The sequence below is a fragment of the Mustela erminea genome, chromosome 4, assembly GCF_009829155.1.
Source record: "Mustela erminea isolate mMusErm1 chromosome 4, mMusErm1.Pri, whole genome shotgun sequence".
NCBI lineage: Eukaryota > Metazoa > Chordata > Mammalia > Carnivora > Mustelidae > Mustela > Mustela erminea.
In genome coordinates this window covers 8,850,106-8,864,923 of record NC_045617.1, presented here as the reverse complement: position 1 = coordinate 8,864,923, position 14,818 = coordinate 8,850,106, and the positions used below count along the sequence as shown (strand labels likewise).

The 14,818-nt window shown below is 50.5% G+C and overlaps 1 protein-coding gene across 6 annotated transcripts in view; it reads left to right on the top strand.

The window, feature by feature from the left end:
- The window catches only part of SYTL3 (synaptotagmin like 3), a 79,447-nt gene that overhangs the window by 49,176 nt on the left and 15,453 nt on the right, over positions 1 to 14,818 (top strand). For 5 of the 6 annotated variants that reach the window (XM_032338587.1, XM_032338588.1, XM_032338590.1 and 2 more), the window contains 2 exons: positions 2,445 to 2,569; positions 8,968 to 9,102. In XM_032338587.1, the coding sequence (XP_032194478.1) occupies positions 2,445 to 2,569; positions 8,968 to 9,102 (260 nt within the window). The remainder of the gene's footprint in view (positions 1 to 2,444; positions 2,570 to 8,967; positions 9,103 to 14,818) is intronic. The other variant, XM_032338589.1, reaches the window with a different exon arrangement.

Here is a 14,818-nt window from a genome sequence, read left to right as displayed (position 1 = left end):
CTGGTGATCCCTCAGCCAGGCACCCAGAGAGGCAGGACATGTGTTCCATCTTGTCCCGGGTCATTCTCGGCTCCGACACCTGCTGGGACCCACAGGGGGACGTTTGGAGGCTTCCGCGCCCATAGCCTCTCCTGAGCCACGTCCTCATGTTCGACACTTGCCTGCTGAGCACCTCGAGTGCTGGGACGATGCCGTCCATGCAAACCAGCAGACCCAAGGGGACAGCTGGGGCTAATCCCTGGGGGCGGGGGCTTCATAGGAGCAGAGCAGCATCTCTTCTCTGCTGTGGGACACGGATTGAAGCCCTTAACCTGGGCGCCCTCCCTGCTTGTTCAGGCTCTAGTGCTTCATGGGATGGAGACCTCAGCCCCGGGGCAGGGGCGAACGGGCCCCTGGGAGGGATGGTCTGCCGAGCGCCTCTCCCACGTGCTCTGGCTGCTTGGGGAAAGAGTGCGGACCACACACCCTGCACCCCGTCTCTGCCTCAGGGTGCGCAGCTGGGTGGGGGTGACTTCTCTTTCTTCTGGTCCTGAGCTGTGGGGCACCTGTCCCTCTCGATCGGTCGTGCAGCTCTTTCTTACAGAAGTGCTGCGGAGGACAGCCTCTTTCCGGTGTCCCCTGGGGTCCGTGGGGGGATGGCTGGAGGGGCTTCCTGGCCTGAAGGGTTTGGGGAGCGGCCCCAGAGCAACGAGGTAAAGTGTTGCCCCAGGAAGCCAGTCCAGTGGAAGAACGGAGCTGTCCCGGCCCTTTTTATTACGGCTGCGTTTCTAGGAGATGTCAGCTCCTGGCCCCCTTGAAAGGGAGGAGGAAGTAAGAACGATGATTTTCACTTCAGGGCCCTTCTGCGCTTCTTGCTGTTTCTTTTCCTTTTCACCACGTAATGCCGATGCCCAGCCTGGTCTTTAGAATCCCCTGGGAGGCACGCCACCTGCCTAGTCTGTGAACGTAGGTGGAGCAGATGAAGGCACCAGCTTTGGGGCAGGGGGAGGACACTGTCCTTAAGGGGGGGCTTCACCTTCAGGGGCTCCCCCCCTTTGTAGTGGGGCTGGGGTTTGGTGGTGTGAGGAGCTCATGTTCACTGTCAGCTTTGAGGGCCCGGTGTGTGCTGGGACCCGCTAGCTTCCTGTGCAGAAGGATGCCCCACGGTCTCTGGAGAGTAGACCCGAGGACAGTGTGGACAGCGCTGCTCTCAGACAGGAGAGCTCCCACACAGCCTGGGGGTCCTGGGGGGCAAGGGAGGGTCTCCTCTAGAGAAAAGAGATGCAGATGAGGCCCTAGCAGCATGTGCCGGAGACACCGGAGAAATAGTGTCTCGAGGAGCGGACCTGGAGACGGGGAGCTCTGGACCTGGTTTGTCCCACACGCTAATGGCAGGTGGCTCCTGAGATGTGGCCTGCCTGGAAAAAGGGTAAAATACGCACTAGATCCCAGAAACTTGGTGCTAAAAATGTCATTAATTGGACAGCACAGGGAAAAAAAATTTTTTTGAAAGAATCTTACATGGGGAAGGATGCTAACTAGTGGGGTGATCTTTTCATAATGTTCACCAGAAACTAGGAAATATTCTGCATCCATTACCCAATTAAAGTTGCATCAGTTTTCATATTGATTATATAGTTTAACAATATTTGGGGTATATCCTGTTCCATGAAACGTAGCGTTAAGATCAATCTTACCTGTTTCTTTTTAAAATGTGGCCACCAGACAATTAGAAATGGCATACGTGAGCCACCTTGTTATCTATGGGAGAGAGTTGCTCTAAAGATAGTTTCAAGGTCATGTTTGAGAGAGTCAAGGACCTGGCGGAGAAGGGAAGACATTTTTGGAGGACAAAGTCCTCTCTGAGGCGGTTCGCTCGCTTCTGTGTGTGGATTCCTTCTGTCTCATGTACTCACCTTTATTCCCAACTGCTGTTACGCTACAAGACAAAGTTGTATTTTCAGGGTTTGCTTATTAAGACTATTGTAGGGGTACCCTGAATTTGCTTCCACCTGTCTTCAAAGGGTCCCAAAAGATAGTATTTAGGTATAAGTCTTTGTAAGGAACCTCTGGGCTGGTTTGTTAGGCTGCCTTTTTCATGCTCACGGTCTGTGGTCCAGGCTGCAGAGTCGGAAGACCGCCCCCTCGCCCCCGCCCTCTCACTCGCACCCCGAGGGAGGCTCTCAGCCCACAGCAGCGAGTGGTCACACAGTCACCTTCTGGGAAGCCAGCTCCTCTGTGCCGTGCATGGCTCGGTGGGGCCTGTGTCTGGCATGCCGCGTCTGGCGACGCTTCCCGAGGCCCCAGAGCCGGGGGTTGGGTGTGACATCCTCCCCACGCTGTAAGCCTTGCCTCGGGGGACTCTGGGGGCTCCTCGGGGTATGGTGCAGGGACTCCCAGCGGAGGGCCCCGAGTCTGTCGAAGCTGTGTGCTCCCACCTGTCCTCCCTTGTATTTGTTTTCTAGAGCTTTCCAAGTCCCAGAATGACATGACCTCTGACAAGCAACTCCTGGCCACGGGTCCCAGGCAGTGTGCTAGCCGGACGGAGAGGAGGAGCCTGTCTGACACTGCCATCAACGTCACCACCAGGGTAGTCCCCAAGGCCACCGGGCCACCACCAGAGCCACTTCTAGCACATTTTCTCTGTCGATTTAGTTTCCTCTTATTTTATAGCACCGCATTAAGCAGTCTAGAAAAAACCCATAATCATAAACCACTCTGTATTGGGAAGGCCAGGTCAAATGATGGTCAGATTTCAGGGTCGATTTGGAAGATAGTTGAGAGCAGGGAAAAGCTTCAGGCTAATCCCAAGCCCCGGGGCGGCTCCGAGTCCGCTGGAACTCCCTGCAGGCTTCGAGGCCACCCCAAAGGCAAGGGACCCACCTGTGAGGCCGAGATGGGCCAGGTAATTCCTGGGGACGAAGATCCTCATGGAGGGTCAAGAGGCCTTCCCACTTCCAACAACCTCCAGTTACAACCAGTCCGGGTCTCAGAGAGAAACCCCTAGAAACAGAAACGCCGCATGACCGCGGGCAATCACGAGGGACGTGCTTTCCAGGTGTTTAAACCACAAGCGAGCATGCGGCTCATAAAGGCTTTTAAGGACATAATTACTCTGGCTTTCCACCAGGATTAACCAAGTCTGAAGCAGATGCGCTGGTGCAGGAGAGAAAGCGTCTTTAGAATCAGAACACCTGGGCTCTGGTCCAGCTGAGGGGACCCAGCCAGGGCAGGTGCCACCATCTGGCTGTTGACAGGGTCAGTAGGACCACTCTGGTTGCCCGGACGGGGCAGGGCCCCTTCTCTGCAGCTGCGGGCTCTGCTCCGGACGTGCCCAGACAGCCTGCTTTAGGCAAGCGGACGAAACCAGCCCCACTCTCCTGCTGGAACCTCCACACGGCCTCAAAGTTACGATTCTGCCTCCATCCGTGACCCTTCACCCCGGGGCACGTCGCATGAACTCCCTGAGCCTCGACATGTTCTTGGCGAAATGAAGATGCTAATACTCGTTCATATTACTCGTTCTGTATCTGAATTGCCAGCTAAGCCTCCTAAACATGCTACCGAAATTGCGGGTCTTCCTTACTGTGTGCCAGACTCCACTCCAGGCTTTCCCTGGATCATCTCCTTTTATTCTCATGCTACCCCGTGAACCGCGTATTGCGTTTGGCCCCTGTTTCGCATTTAGGGAAACTGAGGCACAGAACAATGAAGTCACGTGGTTGGGGTTACTTAACCAGAAGGTGGTGGGTGGTTTGGTTTGGAGGCCGAACTCTGGAGCAGCTGTTCTCGAGTTCAGTGTGCGTGTGAGTCACTGGGGAACGTTGTTGACAGGCGGAGGCTGAGTCAGTAGGTTTGGGGCAGGTGTGAGATGCAGAGTCCTCGATGAGTTTCCGAGGAGCTGTTGGGCGAGCAGGTGATGTCGCTGGTGCCCCTGGGACCTCCCTAGATTTCGGAGAAGGCATCTCGAGCCTGGGAGATGTACTTGGAAGGCCTTTGAAACTCTGAAGTGCAAATGAGCGTTCGTGCCCGGGGGCTCCTCAGGGTCAGCACAGACACCATCCCCCCATCCCTGAGTCAGCACATGGAACAGAGGTTAGCTGGCGTTCAGGGGATACTATGTTCTGGGCTGACGGCAGTGTTTGTCACATACTAGTCACGTTTAATTCTTACAAAGGTACTAAGATAGTTACTGTTACTCTCATGATAAAGATCTAGAGCCTAAGCTGTGGCTGGAGGATAGGCAGTCTAGCCTAAAGCATGCATACATGTGTCTATAACCAGTAAGATGTGGAGCCAAGAGCAGAGTCCTGGTTTGCATGCTCCTAAATTCTATGCTCATAACCTCCTCCTTCTAAGCCCCACGTAAGGAGGACAAAGGATGAAGCCTCTCTGATCCGAGCCCTCACTAAGGTTACCAGGCACCGTCGTTGGCTGCTGGGTAATCGCAAGGTTGTCCGATGGGACCCAGGAGCTTGAGGGGAGAAGCGAGGAAGGCCAGGGACGGCCAAGGCCAGAGCGCGCCTTCCTGCAGACATTCGCCGTGCGTGCCGGGTTCGCGGCCTCTTCCTGCAGAACTCGCCGTGCGTGCCGGGTTCGCGGCCTCTTCCTGCAGACACTCGCCGTGTGTGCCGGGTTCGCGGCCTCTTCCTGCAGACACTCGCCGTGCGTGCCGGCGGCCTTGCTCCGGGCAGGACCTGCGGTCTCCTATTTGCAAGCCTCCTCTCTCCTCACCTTACTCCAGGACATGACTGTTTCAGGGAGCAGTTTAGCCGCATGTTTATAAAGTCCTTAGCAATCCTGGTCTGCTCTATAAATGCTAAATAATTACGGGGTTGAAATATAGAGTGCATCTTTAAATAGGACGTTTGTCAGACTGCAATTACACACGCCGTGGCTGGCAAACTCGGGAAAGTCACGCTCACGGCTTCACCGGAGCACTCGGGAGCATTTTGCCAACTGCAAGTGCACGACGTGGTGCCCTTTGGGAGGAGCGGACATCGGTGCCCACTTTGCCGGGGGCTATGCTGGGCGCAGTAAGAGGAGGCGACTTAAGACTGCATGGTGCCTCTGGGCTGGGAACTGAGAAAGCAGCTCCGGATGGCTTCTCTGACCATTACGTGTGAGCAGCACGTTCTGGAAATGCCCTGTAGGGACCCTCCCTGCAGCATCGGGACGGGGACTCTTTTGAGAGGTGACTTCTCTCACTGTCCTTCCCTTACCTGTCCCCGAGGGATTTTAGTGCACATCTTATTAACGCGTGGTGGATGTACACGGGCCGTAAGGCACACACCTGTTAACAAGGAAGGAAACACAAGAAGACATTGGGCGGGGCTATCTCAGAGGAGAGGGAACAAGGACACAGGCGGGGAAGAAAACTTTCTTTCATTCTATGCCCCTTTATGTGAAGCTTTCCCACGTCCAGCCTGAAATCTGAAGAAACCACGGGGCGGGGCGGGGTGCTCCGGCATACCTTCTCTCTCCCCACCTGCGGCCCAACTCAAGGCTGAGCAGCCAGAGGAGAAGGGAGGCGGCAGTGTTGGGTTCAGGGTTGAGAGCTGTGGATCCCCCCAGGATGGTCCCGGGAGAGGCAGCCTCCCCTTCAGCTGGGATTCCTCAAGGCTCGGAGCATGTCCCTTTGGCCGAGCCCAGCCCCAGCGTTTTTCTGATAACGCAGGTGCGGTCTCAGCGTCTCTTGTTGAAGATCAGCGGGGAAGAGTCCTAGCCGCCTGGACGGTGGGCTTCCAGGGAGCCCCTAACTGGACGCAGTCCGTCCTAAAGTTACTGCCCTTCCAGCACAGAACAGGAAACGCATGAACTCTGCGCAGTCTCGTCGGCGCCATCAGTCTTCTCTGTAATCTGCCCCGAACTAGATATTGAAATACATTAAAAATCACAGGGGGAAAAATGCGTCTCCTCAAGGTCGATAAGCTGCTCTTTGAATCTTGATGCCCTTTAATGGCAAGGAACGTGACCGTCATCCAGGTCCTTCTGAATTTATTGGGAAGTTGAACGTGACATTTCAGGCTGATTCCTTACTCAAAATAGGCATGTTCTTCAGAATAGTGGACTTTTCTAATAATTTCAAAATATGTATCTTCGTCCCTAAGCTTCATGAAAGGTTTTCCAGAATTCTAACATACTTAGAAGCACCGTCATTGCTGGCTATGAATTGGACATGCCAACATGTGATCAGTATTATAAAGATAGTTCTCTTTGTTCCTTTTCAGAACTTTCCGTCATCATTTTTTTATGATTTCAAAAGGATGGTGCCTTACGGAAAATGGATTTAAGTGATTATTGAACAACGAAGTGTCACAAAGCTTTATGTTAATATTTAGCTCATTTTACTCTTTCTATCCTGGTCTGATGGTTGTCTTGTCTGCTGTTTCAAATGGCATCTTCCAGTCTCCAAGGCCATCCCCTGCTGACTCAGAGGGTGCGGGCCTGGCGGTAGGAGAGTCCTCTGACTCCTCCCACTTGGGGTTTCTCTGGATTGTTAGCCACCCTCTCCTCCTGCCTCAGAAATGGATGTTCCTTCCCAGGGTAGAGCCCTCCCAGGCACGGGTCCATCCTTCCCGCTCCCCTCTGGGACCTTCCTCCATCAGCTCGATGCTTCTCCTGTCTCTGTTTCTCCTCAACCTGCAAGTATGCCCTGATCTTCCCCACCTTAAAAAGCGAAAGCAGCATCTTTTGAAGGATCCCCTTCAAGCTGCTCTTCCATTTCTTTGTCACAGCCCACATCCACGAAAACAGCCTCTGCTCTTGCTATCACTGCGCTTGTCCTGTTTACTCCTAGCTTCCATGCAGTCCACTCCCCATGTCAGTGCGACACTGTTCCCCGGGGCATCCCCAGGCACCCCTGATTGAAGAGCGAGGTGGCCAATTTGAACATCATTCTTGTCATTGACTTTGTCTCCTTTGACACAGTTGACCAGAATTCCATTCTTCTCTTTAATTACAAAAATGATTTTATTGCTTTTATATATAATAAAACCCATGCCTACACACTAATGAGAGTTTAGAAAGCAGACAAGAAGGAGGTGGTGGAGGGGAAGAAAAAGCTAGCACTGTTGACCCAGGGCAGTCACTTGGAATACACCACATGTCACTCGCTTTTCGAAAATGGCATCATGGGGCGCCTGAACGAGTCAGTCGGTTAAGCATTGATTCTTGGTTTTGGCTCAGGTTGTGTTCTCGGGGTCATAAGATTGAGTCCCACATCAGGCTCCACACTCAGCAGGGAGTCTGCCTAAAGATCTCTCCCTCTCCCTCTGCCCCTCCTCCTGCTCTCTCTTTCTCAAATAAATACATAAATCTTTATAAAAAAATGACATCATGCCACACTTCCACTTTTGTAATTTACTTTCTTAAGAATCCCTAGCATTATATTTTAATTCCTTCCATGTCAATGCATATATATCATCATTTTTTACAGAGACTTTTTAGGGCTTATAATTCATGCCGCCAAACTGCCCTCCTCTGGGGTTGACTCAGTTTATCCCTAGAGGCAGAGTAGCCCGCTTTTCAGCACCCCGGCTGGCACTAAATGTTACACTTTCTATTTTAATATTTGCTAATTTGCTAGACAATTTTTAAAAACCCGCATTTCTTTAATTTTAGGCGAGTCTTTCCTCCTCGTCCAACATCTTTCATCCCTGAAACCCTCCCCTCGCATCTGCAAGTCTTCCAGCCCCCTGCCCCCTCCTCCCCTGGACCCGCTCTTTGGTGTCACCAAGCTGCCTGGTCTCTGGACAACCTGACATGTCAGGGATCTGGCCTCCTGAGTGTCTGCGGCTTCTTGGGTCGCTAGCAGGTGCAGGAGCATGCTCTGTGCTTGACCGTCATCATGGGGCCTCCGCTCACGATGCCCCACCTTTGAGCGTCTCCCCACCCAGGCTTCAACCTCCCACTTAGGTCCTACTCGCCCCGGAAGATCATCTCAACACCCCCTTCTGCATCAGCTCGTGCCTCCATTTCAACGGTGTATTAATTTCCAACCAGCTAGGTGAGCTCCTCCAGGGGGAGGGCGGACAGTGCATCTTCTCCTGACCCTTCTCCTCTGACCCTGCTTTCTGCCCCGGGACTTAGAGCAGTGGGTCAAAGATGGTGTTGCTTAGCAAATGCCTGACGGAACCGAGCTGGTGCTCTGCGGATGGAGAGCATAAACCCTAAGAGCCATCTGGAACTAATCACGTTGTTCACTTGTTTGCTAATATTCTCAGTCTTTCATTCCTGAAATCTACAACTATGCTGCAAATGTGATATTTCCAAGTTCCACTTCCAACCCAGCATCCAAACCTAGAGTCTAGATTCACAAACTTCGTGTCTTCAGCCAGAAAGAGGTTTCCTACCTTGTGCCTTGTGCTTCTTGTGGAATGCTAACACATTTTGAGGGAAGTTTCTAACCACAGCCACATGTGGTTCCTGAGCACTTGGAATGTGTCTAGGGCAATGGGGGAGCTTAATTTATTCATTCTATTTGCTTCTAATGAATGGGAATTTAAATTTAAAAAGCCACCGGCAGCTAGTGACCACCACATTGGAAAGCACAGCTGTGTACCTTATAGAAGTACTGACTATTGAAGTATTTTTATAAAATTCAGAGACATATTTTGATTTTCCCTTTTTTTATAGCACATTGGAGCTCAAACTGATAGGCTAAATATTGTATTTCATGTGATTTATTACAAGGATCATTACCAAGGTCAAAATGTGGACTTCACCTCTTTAAGACTTACTAATCCGTAAGCCATCCACCCACCACTGTTCGTGACTGTCCCAGTGCTTGCTGGTGCCTGCCGGGCCCCCGCGGGGGTGTGCGTATGCATTCATCCAAACAGAAATGTGCTCCTTGCTCAGCATCCAAGTTCACAGATGAGGGCCACTGGGCCACAGATGCAGGCCGAGCTTGCTGTAGTTCCCTCACTCGAACAAAGTCACACTGGGACGCGGACCCCATCATTAAATCTGTGTCTCCTCTTCCAGAAGGCGAGCGCGCCAGATATTCTTAAACCTCTCAACCAAGAGAGTCCCAAACGCCTTCCTAATCCTGTTCCGAAGCCGGAGAATCTCTCATCCAGGCCGACGCCCAGCGCTTTATTCTCTGGAGGCTTGAGACACGTGAGTCTCTGCTAATTCCCTGGACACGTGACCCGTGCCTGTCCGCGTGATGTTGGGGCGGGCTGGGGGGGGGGGTAAGCAAGGGAGGGGGGAAGTGGTGCCCTGTGGGATGAACTGGAACAGGACAGCAGAACTTGGTGGTAATATTTTACCTACCTGTGAGCTGGGGAAAACCTGGCTATACTTTGATGGCTTTTCTTTTTTACCGACAGATAGTAATTTATAAAATAATGGTATCTTTGGATGAGAAGTTTTTACTTTCAGTGACGTCCAATGTATGAGATATTTCTCTTGCAATTACTTTCGGGTCGTGTCGACCCACGAGTCATGAAGACATCCTCCTGTTTTCTTCTAGAAGCTTTATGAAGGTTTCATTTTTCCGCACGGTCTGTGCTCCGGCTCCGGATGTCGTGAGTGGTGTAGGCTGTCTCCTTTCCCTGCATGGATACTCAGTTATTTAAAAAAGAGACTTTCATTTCCACTCATTGACTTTGGTATCTTTGTTGCAAATCAAGTAACCGTGTAAGGAGGGGTCTTTTTCTGGATTCTCTGTTCTGTTCTGCGGACCTTGCCGTGTGTACTGGGGCGAGACCACGCCATCCTGGGAACTGTAGGAAGCCGTGAAGTCAGGTAGCCTGGGTCCTCTCTCTGACTGTGCTCTTCTTTTTCAAAACATTTTAAAGGTTGTCTCTGCTCAGAGGCAGGCCTCTTTGTCATTCGTCTGTTTATTTGAAAACATGGAAGGAATGCGGACTTCTTGCCCAAGACTGTGGCCTGTGGTGATGACAGGTCACCTCACTGTCATAGCTCTTTGACTTATTAAAGAATCTCAGACAATCACAAAGACTCTCCAGACGACAGAGTCCTCATCAAGGAAATGAGGATCAGGCTTGTTCTTTTATCTCACTGGGCTGTTTCGAGAGTCCAAATGCATTTGCTGCCTGGTGGGTTAGAGCGGTGAGGAGCTCAGCTTCTAGAAACCCTCTTCCTGGTTCGCATTCCAGCTCCTCTGGTGTGACCCAGAGCGAGCCCTTTGACCCCTCTGTGCATTGGGGCGATTGGGGTTTTACAGAAAATGGCATTCACTTTAGAAAATGATAGACTTCCCTTCCCCCAACTACAGGCATATCTGGTGGAACATTAAAAAGTTGAGGAAGAAGCAGGCCAGACTGTGGGCTGAAGGACAGCTAAGGACGTCCTTGCCTCAGTCCCCTGAGTCCTGGCGGCCCCCCACCCCACCGGTCCCTGAATGGGCCACTGCTCTGCGCCCACCCTCCTCACACTGTGGGGGCCCAGCAGCATCACTGGGCACCTTCTAGAAATGGGAATCTCTGGCCCTGCTCCAGACCTACTAGATTGGCCTCCTTGTCCGGGAAGCCTGCCCCCTGCCCTGCTCCCCAACCGCCCCCCCGCTGTCATCCTTCCTTCTCTCTGTTACTCACACTGTCCTCGCCTCCTCCCGCTGTGTCAGCGGTTGCCGGGTCGGGTGTTGTCTGGGGCAACTCCGGTGCCCGAGCTGCACCTGCCACAAAGGAGCAGGGCAGTCAAACCCGGCGGGACCACGGCATGGCTCCTGTGGACCTGCTGTCGGTCGAAAGCCCACTGTGTGCAAACCCCTGAGCCAGGTGCTTCCCCGCAGTCATCTGCACAGCGATCTTGCCACGTGGATACTGTGAGCCCATTTCACAAATGGGGAAATCTGGTTCACAGATTTCCGCGCGGCTCTGACTCAACCCCTGGGAGCCGTGTGAGTCAAAGCCCGGGCTCTCTGGGCTGGCCCTGGATCTGGTAGCTCTCCAAGGGAGGGGGTTCCCTGGCCGCACTTGCCTGGGGCGGACCCACACCTAGGAAACCTCTCCGACGGGTGGGAAACTCTGTGGCGGTGAGAAGTGGGTGAGTGTGTTCCTCTCCCCCAGGCTCTGCTTCTTAGGGCGGTTCCCTTCAAATTCAACACGGTTCCCTTCTCCCGGTCTTCTGGGGTGTTGTGGTTTGTGCCCTTCAAGTTATCCTGGTGAGGCTGAGTTATTCCGCGATGAACCCTCTCCTGTTCCCTTTAGACTGAAGCAGTGTTTGAGGAACGAAACTCCCTCAAAGCAAATACTGATTATTGCTTCTAGCCCGAAGACGTTGCCTGTTCTTCGGACAGACGTGGACGTCCTCTAGGAAGCAGGGAGAGCCGGAAAAAGCTCACTGAATCTCTACTTACTACAAGAGGAGAAATACAAAGGGGCAATAAGTAGGGGAAACACTGAACCTCCCAGGTGGTTAAATCAGAGCAAAATGAAAGCAAGTGCTGTTTCTGGGGTCATCTTGGCAAAGTTTAGAAGTGATGGGGTCAGCGTGGGCAAGGTGTGGAGCTGCAGGCATTCTCAGAAGCTGTGGGTGCATTTAATCAGAGGAATTAATGTAGCTATGAAAAATAACATTGAGGAATATTAACATAGAAAATACACCTTGGTAAATGAACATAGAAGGTTACCAAATAGTATTACAGTAGCACATATTTTTAAAAACAAAATGGCTATAGACCTCGCAAAACAAGCGAAGGGGTGCTACCAAAATTTGACCCCGAAATAATGGGGTTATGCTTTTCTCTTACAGTTTTTCTGGGGGCTCATCTGTATTTTCTGTATTTTTTTTCCATAAACATGTAATGTTTGGGGACGAAAAAATAATTTGCTTTACCCCCCCTGCAAAAAAGAAAAATCCAATCATAGTGGAATTGGTGGTGTGAAGAAATACATTAATTTTTTAGACTTCCTACAGGAGAAAAGTTCCTACCAGAGTTCCTGTCTGGTTTTTAATTTTGTTTGTACTTCTTTTAAAAAAAATCTGAAAAGGAATGCATCTATATCAGTGTTCTCATGCAGTTTACATTTTTCCGGCCAGAAGGTGTTGTGGTTGGCAGGAGTGACCACATGAAGTTGTAACTCCTGAGATAGAGAGGTTGGCAGAAGTTTGCGAGGGAGCAGATTAGTAATCAAAGAAGTAAAAAAAAAAAAAAAATCCAACTGTCCAGGTGTTTTCTTTAAACATGAATTTGAGACGTGGGATGTCATCACGGCGTTTCGGTCGCTTCTAAACAGGGACTGGCTCAGAATGTTCCCTCAGCCCATCACAGGTGTGTGTGGAAATCCTTCATTTTTCTATTAATATTTCTGAACTTGTCTGGCTCCGCTGATTTTTTAAAAGAACACTGTATTTAGTGATCTACCCGTATGAATGTGTTTTTGTTAACAACGATAAAAACGGATGACCGTATTCCGGCCTGTTCATCCAGTGGAATACTGTTTGGGAGTGACAAGGAGTAAAAGCCCACCACGGCTGACCACACTGATGAATTTAAAAAACAGAATATGTGCATGGGAGGAATTCTAATTACCTAAATTCCAAAATCAGGTGAAAATAACCAATATGTTGTTTTGGGGGATATATACATATGTACTAAAACTATAAAATACAACGAGAGTGAATAACAGGAAACTTTGAAGCCGCATTCACTTGGGGACAAGAATGAGGGGATGGGACAGGGGTGGGGCCCCAGGGCACTTCTGAGGTCCCACTTAATGTTCTTTTATACTCCAGCTGAGTGGTGGGCACATGGATGTTCCTTCTAGAATTACTATTTAGCTGTATCCATGAGATGTACTTTTAATATATGTATCACAGTAAAAAAGGAAAAAAAGGAGAAAAACAAAGGAAATGAGTGAAATAGATTCCCATTTTACAGATGAGGAAACTGAGTCTACAGTGGGTAAGAATACTGCTCAAGATTACACAGCCACTAAGTGTTGGGACCCAGAGCAGAATGAAAGCCTGTCTGGCTCCATGGCCGCCATTCTGACCACTCCAGAGTAACGCTCTCAGTGTGCTCTTGGCGATCAGGTGTTTTTGTTTTGTTTTGTTTGTTTGTTTGTTTTGTTGTTGTTGTTTTTAAGAATTCAGTTGACTGTTGAACAATGTGAAGATGTGCAGGTCAGGGGCACTGACCCCTTGTGCCATCAAAAATTCGTGCATAACGTCCAACTCCCCCAAAACTTAACTCATAGCTTGCTACTGACTGGAAGCTTTACTGATAACCTTTACAGTCAGTTAACACATATTTTGAATGTTATATGTATAATGTACTACCGTTTACATTAAAGCAAGTTAGAGAAAATAAAATGTTAAGAAAATCTTAAGAGAAAACACATCTACAGCACTGTACTGTGCTCACTGGAAAATTCTGCATAGTCAAACCCGTGCTGTTCAAAGGTCAACTGTAGTAGTGGTTTCCGCTGACCCCCGCTTCCTGCCTTTGCGAAAGGGAAGGCATGGAGGCTGGCTTGTGGTTACAGTAGCTAACTGGTGTCCTTCAGAGAAAGTCACCGAACGCTCCTGCCTTAGCTAGTTCTCCTTTGCTTTTGCTCAGATCTACTTTCTTCCAAACCCCAGCAGCACCAGTGGCTCGAAGGAAAAAGGCCGAATTCTTAGTGGCGTTTCTGGGCCCGCCCTGCTGGCTTGCCTCCAGGCGCTGCTCAAAGTTGCAACTTGCTCCAAGATCCTGTTCTGGCTACAAAGAAAATAGAACCAGAAAACCTTCCCAAGGCAACAGTGATAGAGACATGGATTATCTCAGGAATGTGGTAGACCAAAGGGTGTGCTCTGCTGTCCCTTCATTATCTGAGGCTGTCCTTTCCCTGGCCAAGCGGGCACAGACTCTACTGTAAGCTGACGGCCTGGGGCGTTCGGCACCTCCGTCCTCTTCCAGTTCTACTTCTGATTCCTGTGCAGCTTCTGGGTGGGTCCTAACCTGCTTTGAGCTCCGCTAATGGATTTATGAGATGAAGAATGAGTAATTCTAATGCTTTCTGGATTCCTTATAATTGTGGTCGCCAAGCTGGATGAGCCAGGGGCACCTTCCCCGCACCCCGCAGGAGGGCGACCTCGTGGCCAGTGGGAGCGTGCGGGGATGAGGTCCGCTGCATCTTGTCCTCCGAAGGGCCGGCGGCCCCGGGCCTGCTGCGTTTCTCCGGCTAGCCCGGTTTCCTGCTCTCGGAACACCCATTTCACACCTTCTCCAGTTCATTCAAAACTCGTTCAGGTCTTCTATCCTGCTCTTTCTCATTTTCAATAAAAAAAAATCCCTTTTTACTTTTCAAAAAAAAAAAAAGGGAATCCGCTCAGAACTGTCTAATCTTCCCGATACCAAAATGAACCTCACTGGGTCTGTACCCAGCCTACCCTTCTTTCCCTCCTGAACAGAAGCAGCCCGTCCCCCGAGCTACCCCCAAGTGGCCCCCCAGCGCCCACCCTCTCCTGCCCTTACTGGTTTCCTCCATGAAAGATAGCACAGCTTTCCTTTCTCTGCCTTTATGTTTTTTCATCTTTGTCTTGATTTGCAGCAATTTTATTATGTGCCTACCTGTAGTTTTATTTAAAAATAAATACATTTATTTCCCTCTGGAATCCATCCTCTTAAATGCCTTAAGAAAGTTCTAGAAGATTAGGACGACCATTCGAGTGAGTCTTCTCCCTTGAGTTCTGAGGCTCCTTCAGGCACAAGACTGCGTGCCCCTTCATGCCATAATATTTACACAGAGCACTCCAGAATCAAAGTACTTCAAGTGCTTTCCCTATTCCCTTCATAAATATTTACTGAGGATCTACCATGAGCCAGGCACTGAGCTGGGTGCTGGAGATACAGTGAGGGCAGGAACGTGCAGCTCAGCTCGGA